Consider the following 12,684-nt stretch of genomic DNA (forward strand, 5'->3'; position numbering starts at 1 on the left):
TATGTTAACTAGTACTAGAGGGGGTCGGATCTGACGGCGGCGAGGTCACGGCAAATGGACAACGCCGTGGAGAAGGACGCTCAATCCTCCTCGCCGAAGCTGCACATGTCGACGTACTTCGCCGCCTGCTCCTCGCGGATGCGGCGCCACTCATCCTCCTTCTCCTTGGCGGCGACCGCCTCCCGCCACTGAAGGGCTTCAAGCTCTTCGGCGTGGCGCCGGTGCTCCGCCTTCTCGCACACGGTCCGCTCGGCGATGGCGGCCGCAACGGTGTCGACGTAGTCTTCCGGCCCGACGACTCCACGGCGGCCGAGCGGAGCGGGCTCCTCCTTCACGAGGATGAAGGTGAATGCGCCCGGCTCCTCCGGCTCCCCCTCGTCCTCCGACCACTCCCTCTTCACGGGGAGAAGGCCCATGCCGGAGGAGGAGCTCCCGGCGTACGAAGATCTCGCGGAGGACACGCGCCGGCGGTCGTACTCATCGGTCTTGCTCCGCTGGAAGCTCGCCGGCAGCGACAGGCCGTGCTTGGTCCACTTCCGGGCCCCGCGCTTCCTCGCGCAGTCCGACCGGACGCGCCGCTCGCGCTCCGGGTCCCTTCCGCCGCCGGATCTGCTGTCGGTGCCGCGTCGGGAGCTCCACATTCGGCCCCACATGGCGGTTGGAGGTGGGGCGGGTGGTCACCGGCGGCGAGAAATGTGGAGAAGGGGAAAGGGAATTGCGTGACTCGGTGGTGGCGGGAGATAGGGTTTGGATCCGCAAACGAATCACGGAACCGCAGATATAGCGGTCGGGGCGTGCGGTTTGCGGGCCACGGCAAAAAAATTTGCGGGCCGAGCGAGTATGCGAGCTCTGTTTTGATCGGAAAATTGGACCGAGCCCGCATATTCGCCGGAATTTTACGAGTCTACATGTATTGCTGGGTAGTTGCTCTAAGGCCTTATACAATGAAAGGTGCTTAAGAAAGGTGCTTAGAAAAATAAACCAGACTTTTCTTAAGCACCGGTACTTATTTGTATAAGATAAACGCTTAACTAAGCGTCTCTTCTATAAAAATAGACATCGGTGTTTTAAAAAAATCCGGTTTATTTTTCTAAGCATCTCCCGTTGTATCCACGCAAGGCGCGAAAAGCCAGCGCTTTTACCGCTTTTCCGAACTCCAACAGGACCCAACTAACGAACTGCCCTTTACAGCCTGCGCCCTGACACTCAAGCCCCACCGCACAGAATGACACCAAAAGGCAGCAAAAAAATAGATTACGAGAAGGTCGTTTTTCTCCGAGGAGATTACGAGAAAATTAGCAACGCAGGTATTACAACGAACACCTCGCCGGCGGCTCAACTCAACGGAGCCAGCGGCGGAGGTCAGTGGTGGACGACGGGGAGACTGGTTCCCCGCCGACGCTCTCTGCGCACGACAGAGAAGACACGGTGGACCGCTGCTCGGAGGTGAACCGCCCCGTCGCGCTCTTGAAGCTCGGGCTCCGCAGGCTCTGCGCGTACCCAACGCCGTACGGGTCCTGAGGGACGGGGAACGACAGCCGCTTCTTGGCGCTTCCTCCGGCGGGGTTATAGGCCGTCTGTGGCCGGTCGCGCTCCGGGGTTGCAGGGCGTTGCCGTGGCGCGCTCTGGGAGCGGATACGTGCCTTCGCAGATTCCGTGGCCGCCATGTAGTTCGGGACCGCCGAGCCGGAGGACGCGTGGCGCTGGGAGTGCAAGCTCGGCGTGTAGCTTCCCCCTCCACCTCCTGTGCCGCGCTCCACTCGCGGGCTCGCGGAGCGCACCTGGATCGGTGGCCTCGCCTTCCCCGGTGACGGCGTGACAGAAGCCTGGTGGTGCGCACGGTGCATCGGCGAGCCGCTCCCGTGCTGCGACGGCGGGGCATGCCGGCGAGGCGTGGAGTAGGAGAATGGCCGCGCGGTGTCGATCTCCAACGTCTTGACCTGGTCGCGGTGGTCCGTGGACGCGCGCCCTGGTGCCGCAGCTGCTGCCGCCGCGGCAGTTCGGGCGCTGCTCCTGTTTGTATCAAACGACGCGCGCGACGCCATCCACCTCTCCGCCCAGCGCGGCTGCCCGTCGACGTCCATCTCCTCCTCGACTGACGGCGCGGGGTTCCTCCAAATCTTTAAGCCAACACACAACATCAAACAATAAGATCGAACAGCTATAACATTTTTTGTCAAAACTTCAAATGCACTGAGTTTCTTACTTGATGAGAAAAGGCGTATGAGAGCGCTCTCTCACGCTTGAGAGCAGCGTCTTTCCTCGTCTGCAGCATCGCCTGAATCTCCTCTATCGTCCGCGGCCGGTCGTCCCAGTCTTCGGCGGCGAAGCTGCTGCCGTCTCGCGACCGCTCCTGCAACCCAATCAATCCATCACCATCAAACTTGTACTAACAAGCGGCGCCACGAGATCGACAGATGCGAATGCTGGTTTGGTAGAGACGGACCACAGAGCGGCGTTCCGCGTATTCTTGGGTGTACTTGGAGTCCCAGAAAGCGGATGTGTCAACGCTGTAGGAGGATTTGCTGCTGCCGCAGGCGGCCGCACCGGCGGCGGACAGGGACTCCTGGGAGAGTCGCATCCGCTGGTCGCGCACCCGCGCCTGGACGCGCACCAGCGCCTGCATGCACCGCAGCGTCATGTTGGCCTGCTTCCGCACGTTGTGCCCGCGCACCAGTGCCTGCAGCTTCACCAGCCCCTTGAGCGCGCGCAGAGCACGCCTCGCCTGTGCAAGGGCAGAAACGCGTTACGGCAAACACCTCGAGGGAGAATGAGATCGACGGCAAGCTAGGCGCAGCCATTGCAGGCAGTTAGCTACCAGGTAGCCACGGAAGGCGGTCTGCACGACGATGGCCGCGTAGTGCTCCCGCACGAAGCTGGGGGAGGGGCGGGTCAGGCGGACGACCTCGGCCGCCGCCTGCGCCGTGGCCACGGCAGCCTCGGCCGTCGCCGCGGTCGCCACGGCGAGCGCGATGGCGTGACGCTGCTCGTCCGTCACAGCGGGTGCAGGTGCGGACCTCGCCGCCGACTGCTGCTGCTCCGGCGGCGCGGGGGCAGACGCCGGAGACGGAGACGGGGACGAGGATCTCCTGAAGAGCCATCTCCTCCTCTCCCTCTTGGTCTGCGCGGTGCGAGCGCACGAGACACAGCGTCAGTCATGCATTAACTCGTAAGGACTAACCAAGAATCGAACGCCGAGAAGGACGGCCAGAGAGGAGATGCATTGAGAGAAGAAACGGGGGAAGGGTAGGGGACGACCTTGTCCTCGTCGGCGTCAGGGTCCTCGCGGAGGCGTGCAGACTTCTTGGGGCTGTCCTCCTTGGACGGCGAGCGGAAGGCCCGCTTGACGGCGGTGAGCCACGACGACCCGCCCTTCTTATTCCCCATGGCGAACACCACCGGCTCGCGGTTGCTGTCGCTCCACGGCCGCGGGCATCGACCCACCTCCCTCCCTCCCTCGCACGGCTACGCTACGAGCTACTCGATCCTAGCGTGGTAGCGTGCGGCATGGCAGGAGGCGGCCGAGTTATTATTATTGCCGCGGCTGGCTGGCGCGGGCAGTGGGGGGTTTGATGACTCACGCGCCCTCCCTTGCGTCTTTTATGTGGAGCATCCATTTTAGCAGCAGACGCGCAGCAGAGGGGAGCGGAGTGGATGAGTGGAGTGAAGAAGACTGTGCTGCCGTCGGCACTGCTGCTACCAGTTGCTCACTCGCTGACAGGTGGGGCCAGTGCCATTTCCCCATGCTGTGGTGGGGTGGGTAGGGTCCTGGTGGGTGAACGTTACGATGGGGTGGAGCCCCGGGGGAAAGCCTTTTGAGCCGTTTGTCTAATCCGTTCGGGTGCGATGATGAGTGGACGGACGTGTGCGCTGCAGGTGCGAAATGATTCGCGCAGCATTTTTCTGCCACGAGCATCATTTTTTTTAGCATCATTTTGGAGTATATGTATACGTAGATGATACCAAATGAATTGATAATGACTCAAGAAAGTGTGTAGAGGGGGAGTTGGCGCCGTTAGCTAGCCAGGTACGACTCCATGTAACCACCAACCGGGAACAAATATACATTTGAATAAACTTGTGAGCATGATTGTTTCTTATCCTCGATGGATTTATGTAATTTGTCGGCACGCACCGCACCTCATGCAGACGAATCATTTTCTGTTTTTGTGCGTGCTGAGATGGACCGATCTAGGGTTGACTGCCTCAACCCAAGTAGCGGGACGCAGATACGGTGGGGGGTCCAGCCGCGTGCGCGCTCCAGCAAGTCACATGCCCGCATTGGTGACACATGCGTGGTCCGGACCGGACCAGCAGCCACACCGGCTACTTGGTTGCCCATACGCACCCAGTCTCAAGTACTTGCAAAAATTGAATGTTTTGTTGATGGGCCAGGTATAGTTAATGGGAGTACGTATCCCAAGAAAAAAAAATGGGAGTACGTATCGTGGATCGCAGTACGTGCAGATGAGTTCGGCTCATACGGCCGGATCGCACCTGCATGCATGCATGCACTGCACGCCAAGCAACTTGCAACGCCAACGCGTTTGGTTGCTCCAGCGGTTTTTCACTTCGCTTGTTTCACTTGAGTCCCATTGAACAAATGTAGGTAAAAATCACCATCTGCATGTCGTTTATTTGTCTGCATACTGTTCTGTGCATAGTAGCACCAACTCCAAGCCATGTGCTTGGTTCTTACATTGGCTGGGCACATACTATCACACATTGTTCGATTGCTTGCAAGTTGCAACAACAAGGTCTGTTTATCGTGTACCCTATGTAGTGAGCTTATCAGCTACACCTTACACACAATCACACCGATCACACCAATAAAACATCACTGCAATGACGATGAACTGGACGATGATGATGAAGTTCTCATCCCACACAGCCAAACTGACGAGGAGCCTTGCCTACTTCGACATTACTTGCATGCTTGTGCACAAATTTGGAGTAAGCGTCCACTGCGTGCTGCTTAGTCTTAAACCCTTTGTATGATTTCTTTGGGTAGCGGTTGACTTGTTCTTCGCATGCATCCTAGAAACCGTAAACCCCTTGAATCCTCACTTTGTCCATCGCATACCACTTCTCCTACCAATGACAGAAGAGTAAGAATTCATGCAACAATCAAAGTAGCAACAATACACATGGAACAGATGAAACTTAAGCATGCATGATCACAAGGCAGAGCAAACTCATCCTAACTACTATGGTGTCATCTACCACCACGTCCGAAAGAGGGTGTATTCCTACCCCGCAAGTTCGCCATCAGTGTGAGGGGTTAGTATATACCACCTCGTCAAAATATATAGGGCATCATCGGTGTTCAAGCCCTAGCTACCACAAAATTTAGGTCGTCATCACCATCGCCATCGTCGTCGAGGATCATGCACGGTGTCACCGCCACCATCAGAAAAAATGGTAGTAGTGCTTGCCTAGCCAGGTCCTGAGCCAGAGCACCCTATGGGTGTTTGCCATGGCCACAAACCCAACAGCCTGAGCCATTTTGTCCAGTATGTGGCTTAGAGCAACCATCAGAGCCTCTAGGTTGAAGCCACCTTGGCCCATGACGATGATGTAGAGGTCAGGGTAGACGTCCACAAATTTGCTCTCCCCGAGGACAGCTACCACCTCCTTGACGACCTGAGTCATGATGCTGAAGGCGTGTAGCTCTTCATCCATCAATTCGCCCTTCTTCCACTTCCTATCAAGCACATGAGCGTGATCACCATCCTTATTAGGACCATCAAGGACGACGGTATCTGACTCCTGGGTGTCTGGACAGTTGAGCATAGGCAGACCGAGTGGCTGACCGGAGTCCAAGGCATGCTTGTCGGTTGCCAACCCAAAGAAGAAGATTTGCTGCATCTGTGAGTAGTTTTGGATGGATGTGTTGAGGAACTCTACGTCCTTGTGGTGATCTTAAGAAATAAACACTACAACATGCTTAGTTACACAACATCTTGGTTAGTTGTGATTGGCATGGTACACACGCTTAAACAGGTGGTTTGTGAGCTAACCGCAGTGTGGCCTTGGTAGTGCTCCGCCTCCAAAACGATCGAGCAGGTCTCCTGATCCCATGAAATGTCGCTCAGGTGTGTGAGCTTGGACACTTGGATCCATCTCGATCTCCACTTCCGGAGGTGGTTGTAGACCTGGGTCGACGTGACCTCCTCGCCACAAAACTCGAACACATGTTTTGCAATAGAGTTTAAGTGCACCTCCTCAAAGCTCTTGTCAGTCCTCAGTCCTCACACACTTATGACTTCACACATCTTGTTAAGCACGAACATCGATAGGAACGACATCCATTTCATGGAGTTTCCCCTGCCATCCTTCTTTGCCTTGGCGGGTTGAAAGTGCAACTAATCCCCGGGTGATTTTGGTAATTCATAAGAACATATATATCTCATTGATCTAATATCCATTCAAGTTAAATATTTTAGGATGTTCAATGATTGTCATGGCAAGGATTAGTGATTGTGGACCCCTTAAAATGCTAAGGACATGGATTGGCAAAAGCTCAAGACTCTACATTTTTGGTTAAGTGATCCAAGATCACATTGAGTCCATAGGAAAGCCAATACTAAAAGGGGATGAAGTTTTGATTATGATCTTTTTGCTCAAGTGCTTAGTGATATTGCTCCAAAAACCTTCAACCACTTTCTCTATGCAAATATGTCCAAAACCCTACATTCCAACTCAGCCCCACTGAAGTTTCTCCATCCGAACCCACCGAGTTCATCTGGAAACTACCTCTACCAAACCCTAAGAAAACAGATTAACTGATATGGTTCTCGGTCCCACTGGTTTGGCCTGCCCAACCTTCTGTAACCAGTTGCACATATTTTGGTCTCAGCGAGTTTTGCAATCAGTCCCACCGAGATGGCTTAACAAAACCTTTTGTAACTTGTTGCAATAATTTTAGCCTCACTGAGTTTTGCAATCGGTCCAACCGAGACGGCATGCCAACCTTTCTGTTACCCTATTGCTTCACTTCGGTCCTACCGAGTTGATGCAATCGGTACCACCGACACGAGGCCTGCCTTTGCCATTGCACATTGGTTCATCCGAGGTTGTTCCCTATTGGCCCCACCGAGTCCTCCAACATTCATATCTTTTACACAAGTCGGTGCCATCAAAATTTCTGATCGGTGCCACCGCGTTAGGTCAAAAGTGTGTAATGGTTGGATTTTGTGTGGAGCCTATTTATACCCCCTCCATCCCTCTTACTCAGTAAGAGAACCATCGGAGCATGCCTACACTTCCACTACTCTTTTTCTGAGAGAGAACCACCTACTCATGTGTTGAGATCAAGAGATTCCATTCCTACCATTTGAATCTTGATTTCTAACCTTCCCCACGTTGCTTTCCACTCAAATCCTTCTTCCACCATAGCCAAATCTGTGTGAGAGAGAGTTGAGTGTTGGGGAGACAATCATTTGAAGCACAAGAGCAAGGAGTTCATCATCAACACAATGTCTGTTACCTTTTGAAGAGTGGTGTCTCCTAGATTAGTTAGGTATCGCTTGGGAGCCTCCGAAATGATGTGGAGTTGAACCAAGAAGTTTGTAAGGACAAGGAGATGTCCTACTTCGTGAAGATCTACCCGATTGAGGTAACTCCTTTGTGGACGTTGGCCATGGTGGGATGGACAAGGTTGCTTCTTCGTGGACCCTTCATGGGTGGAGCCCTCGGTGAGGGAGTCCTGGATTATGGGGTCCTTAGGTGTCCGGGCCGTGTGTTATGGTACGGACTGGTAGGCCGTGAAGATACAAGGTAGAAGACCTTCCCCCGTGTCCGGATAGGACTCTCCTTTGCGTGGATGGCAAGATTGGCGTCCGGATGTATAGTTTCGTTCCTCTGTAAACCGACTTTGTACAATCCTAGGCCCCTCCGGTGTCTATATAAATCGGAGGGTTTAGTCCGTAGAGGCTATCAGAATTCATATAGGCTAGACATCTAGGGTTTAGCCATTACGATCTCGAGGTAGATCAACTCTTGTAACCCCTATACTCATCAAAGTCAATCAAGCAGGACGTAGGGTTTTACCTCCATTAAGAGGGCCCAAACTTGGGTAAACATCGTGTCCCCTTTGTCTCCTGTTACCTTCGATCTTCAGACGCACAGTTCGGGACCCCCTACCCGAGATTGGCCGGTTTTGACACCAACATTAGTGCTTTCATTGAGAGTTCCTTTGTGTCGTCGATGGAAGGATTGATGGATCGCCTTGTCATCAATGACAGCATCACCTCTGGAAGGTCCCTAGCTCCAGGACAGTTCCCCCAGCTCGGCGGTTTCACCATAGGCGCCTGCTTGGCCGTTAAGCCAAAGGTAGCCCCTGCAATCGCTAAACATCATCTCCGCATCAGCCTCGAACACTCCGAAAAGATGGATCCAGCGGATGTTTTGTCCTTGAATGAACTGTTAGATCGCATCGCCGCCCTGGGGGCGCAACAGACTATGATCGAATTGGGCTTAAACCCGATCAGAGGGAAATCAAGTCCTCGCCAATCACCCATCTAGTAGCGGTCGTGGAGGAACATGCCGAGAATACTTCTCCCCCTAAGCTAAAAACAAACTATGTTCGGATTTCCGAGCCCTACATGTCGGATACCCATCTTCGGGAAAACACCGTACATCCTCCGAACATAGAATCAGGTGTCGAGGCCAAAAGTCTCAAAGACCCTCCGGATCCTGGACTAGTGACCTCGGAGATTCTTCAAACTCCAGATCCAATAGTGGGTTAGGGTTCGGATTTCAGCCCACCCACCCACCACAAGCAATATTGCCCAAGCAATTCAGGTCCCCCAGACGTATGTGACCTAATGTACGTACGACAGCAACCTCAGGAAACGGTGCATCACTTATGGGCCAAGTTCCTCCTTGTTAAAAACAAGATTAAAGATTGCTGCGACGATGACGCGGTTTCAGTTTTTTGCGGCAACTGTACAGAAGAGGGAATTCTCAATGCCCTCAACCGCCGCCGCATACTGCACTTCGCAGAATTGGCACACATAGTACAAAAGTGCTGCGCAATGGAAAGCGCATGGAAAGCCCAGACAGCCCGATGGGATCCTCCTGCCTTTAAGCAGCCAATCGGACGGGCACAAAGAACACACCCTAACGGGGCACCCGATAATCATCTCATTGACAAGAAAATCAAATCCTTCACGGGACATAGAACTGTCCTTGACGAATTGCTCGATAAGCCTTGTCAGATACACACGACGCCGAATACCGAACCAACACATAGCCTTCGGGCATGTTGGGTACTCTGGCAGGTGGCTAAGAGCGGCGAGGCCATCCTCACCAAAACTACCCCCGATAGGTACTCTTCGGAGGATGGCGATCTCAATGTCTTCACGGTCTTCGAGACCTTTTCTTAAAATAATCGGTGCAAAAGGGCGCTCCGCGACCTCGCCGAAGTTAACCAAGTAGCCGCAATAAACCTTGGAACGATACAGCAATAACTTTTACTACCGACAATGAACCAAGGGCTAGATCAGTCTGAGCACCTGCCACCTTGGTCTTAAAACCAATTGTGGATGGCTTTCGACTCACCAAGGTGCTCATGGACAACGGCAGCAGACTGAACCTCATCTACGAGGACACGCTCAATAAAATGCAAATGGACAAGAGTTGCGTCGAGCAAAGCGGCACCACCTTTCAAGGAATTATCCCTAGTCGAGAAGCACAATGCTTGGGGAAAATTAAACTTGATGTAGCGTTTGGCACGCCGGAGAACTACAGGTCTGAAGAGTTGCTCTTCCACGTGGCACCTTTCAATAGCGGATATCACGCCCTGTTGGGGCGAGACGCCTTCACACGCTTTCAAGCCATACCCCATTACGGGTACATGAAGCTCAAAATGCCAGGGCCCAACGGAGTTATCACAATCACTAGTGATCCGGGTATAGCACTTCGCGCCGAAAACAAAACTGCATCCTTGGCCCTCAAGGCACTATCTAAGGCCCTCGCGGCCAAGGAGTCAATCACTCTGCGTTCCACAGTGGACAAAGATGATGTAATCCTCGATAAGAGGCCCAAGTCCACTTCTTTCAAACCAGCAAACGAAATAGTTAAATTTCAAGTGCACCCGACGGATCCTAACAAGACAACCCCCATCAGAGCATAGCTGGATCCGACGATCGACGTAGCCTTGCGAGCATTCATGCGCGAAAATTGGGACATCTTTGCCTGGCACCCTTCGGATATGCTAGGAATCCTACGCAGACTGGCCGAACACAGCCTCAACATAATAAAGGGGTTCAAACCAGTCAAGCAAACGCTGCGACGACCTGAACCCAAACGACAAGCTATGGGGGAGGAGCTAGCCAAGCTACTTGAAGCTGGGTTCATTAGAGAGATCAAATACCCGGACTGGCTGGCAAACCTGGTCATGGTGCCAAAGAAGGATAAATCTTGGCGCCTTTGTGTCGATTTCAAGGACCTCAATAAGGCTTGCCCTAAGGACCCCTTCCCACTGCCCCGCATTGACTAAATCATTGACGCGACTGTAGGACACGACTCACTGTGTTTCCTCGACTCATACTCTGGATACCATCAAGTTAAGATGAAGGAGTCCGACCAAGCTGCAACAACATTCATTATCCCCTATGGGCCTTTCTGCATCAACACTATGCCTTTCGGGCTCAAAAACGCTAGCGCCGCATACCAACGCATGATTCAAACATGTCTGGAAAAGCAAATTGGCAAGACAGTGGAGGCATACGTAGATGATGTTGTCATCAAGACTAAACATGTCGAAACATTGGTGTACGATCTATGACTCACATTCGACAACCTCCGAAGATATGACATACGGCTCAATTCAAAAAAATGTGTCTTCGGCGTTCCAGCCGGAAAACTACTCGGGTTCATCATTTCCAATAGAGGAATTGAAGCGAACACAACAAAAATCCGAGCCTTGTCACAATTGGCAACGTCAACAGACTTAAAGCAAGTCCAAAAACTAGTCGGGTGTGTGGCAGCCTTGAGCCGCTTTATCTCCAGATTAGGAGAAAAGGCACCACCACTTTATCTACTCCTCCGACACACCGACCACTTCGAGTGGACGGACGCAGCTACAACCGGATTGGAAGAAATAAAAACTTTGTTAGCAAGCAACCCAACCCTTGCTGCACCAAGTGTTGGCGAACCTATGTTGCTCTACATATATGTGACTCATCAGGTAGTGAGTGTGGTGCTTGTCGTCGAACGACAGGAGGAGGGACATAAATTCCCACTCTAGAAACCAGTGTACTATGTATCGGCGGTTCTAACACCATGCAAATCTCGATACCCACACTATCAAAAGATAGCGTATGCGGTCTTCATGGCATCCCGGAAGCTGCGGCACTACTTTCAAGAGTGTTTGGTCATTGTGGCTTCCGAAGTACCACTCAATGACATCATAAGATGCAACTGACCGCATTGCCAAATGGGACATCGAGCTCTTACCATTTGAAATAACATACAAGCCACACCGAGCTATTAAATCTCAGGTGTTGGCCGACTTTGTCACCGAATGGATAGAAGCCGAACTCCCTAAAGAGTACAACACATACTCCAACTGGGTGATGTACTTCGACGGCTCTAAAATGTTAACCAGATTAGGGGCTGGTGTCACCCTAACATCCCCTACAGGGGACACAGTCCGTTATGTATCACAAATCATGTATTCGGACTTCAACAATGCGGCTGAATATGAGGCACTATTGCATGGTCTCCGAAAGGCTGCTTCTATGGGCATACAACGCCTCGAGGTGCATGGGGATTCAAACCTTACAATGTCCCACATAAATGGAGATTTCGATGCAAAAGGTCCAAAGATGGCGGCATACCGCAATGCCGTACTCAAAATATCAGCTCAGTTTGAGGGGCTCGAGTTTCATGACGTTGCCCGAGACAGTAATCAGGTAGCAGACATCCTTGCTCGAATGGGCACTAAACGCGACCCTGTCCCACCTAACACCTTTGTGGAAAGGCTCTTCAAGCCATCCGTGGTATGGCAGGATGAGAGCCGCAATACTAGCCCGGAGCCGATCCTACCCCCAGATGCCGAACACAAGTCTGATATCATCGGGGGCTCGGACACCGAAATGCCGCCTTCCGCACATGTAATCATGGCTGTCATCGCTCCATGGAGCGAACCTTTACTAGCCTACCTTAATAGGCGGGAGCTCCCTGATGACCAGAATGAGGCCCGCCGCATTATCCGCCGCTCGAAAGCCTACAAAGTTCATGAAGGAGAACTCTACAAGAAAAGTACTACTGGAGTTCTTCAAAGATGTATCTCCAAAGAGGAGGGACGACAGCTCTTGGCCGAAATACATGCTGGTCTCGGTGTCCATCACGCCGCAAATCAGGCCCTCGTAAGTAAGGCCTTTCATACAGGTTTCTTTTGGCCCACGGCCCGAGCAGATGCATAGGCCCTTGTACAGCACTATGTAGGATGCCAGATGTTCACCAATCAAAGTCATATGCCGCCCACCGCCCTAAAAACAATCCCCATTACTTGGCCTTTTGCGGTCTGGGGGCTAGATATGGTCGGACCCCTTAAAGAGGGAAGCCACAAAAAGAAATATTTGTTGGTTATGGTGGATACATTCACTAAGTGGATAGAGGCCAAACCAGTAAAAACGGCTGAAGCTGGGCTGGTGATCGAATTTATATCCGGCG

The 12,684-nt window shown here is 52.7% G+C and overlaps 1 protein-coding gene across 1 annotated transcript; it reads right to left on the bottom strand.

The window, feature by feature from the left end:
* Positions 1-1,237: 1,237 nt before the first annotated feature.
* Positions 1,238-3,596, bottom strand: LOC125519987 (protein IQ-DOMAIN 17-like). Its single transcript, XM_048684765.1, has 5 exons — positions 3,259-3,596; positions 2,819-3,121; positions 2,447-2,725; positions 2,207-2,353; positions 1,238-2,120 (listed from the first exon to the last, which is right to left on the bottom strand). The coding sequence occupies exons 1-5, from the start codon at positions 3,385-3,387 to the stop codon at positions 1,341-1,343; spliced, it is 1,638 nt and encodes a 545-aa protein (XP_048540722.1). The 5' UTR covers positions 3,388-3,596; the 3' UTR covers positions 1,238-1,340.
* Between the last annotated feature and the right edge of the window lie 9,088 nt (positions 3,597-12,684).

The sequence above is a fragment of the Triticum urartu genome, chromosome 7 (genome assembly GCF_003073215.2).
Source record: "Triticum urartu cultivar G1812 chromosome 7, Tu2.1, whole genome shotgun sequence".
Lineage (NCBI taxonomy): Eukaryota > Viridiplantae > Streptophyta > Magnoliopsida > Poales > Poaceae > Triticum > Triticum urartu.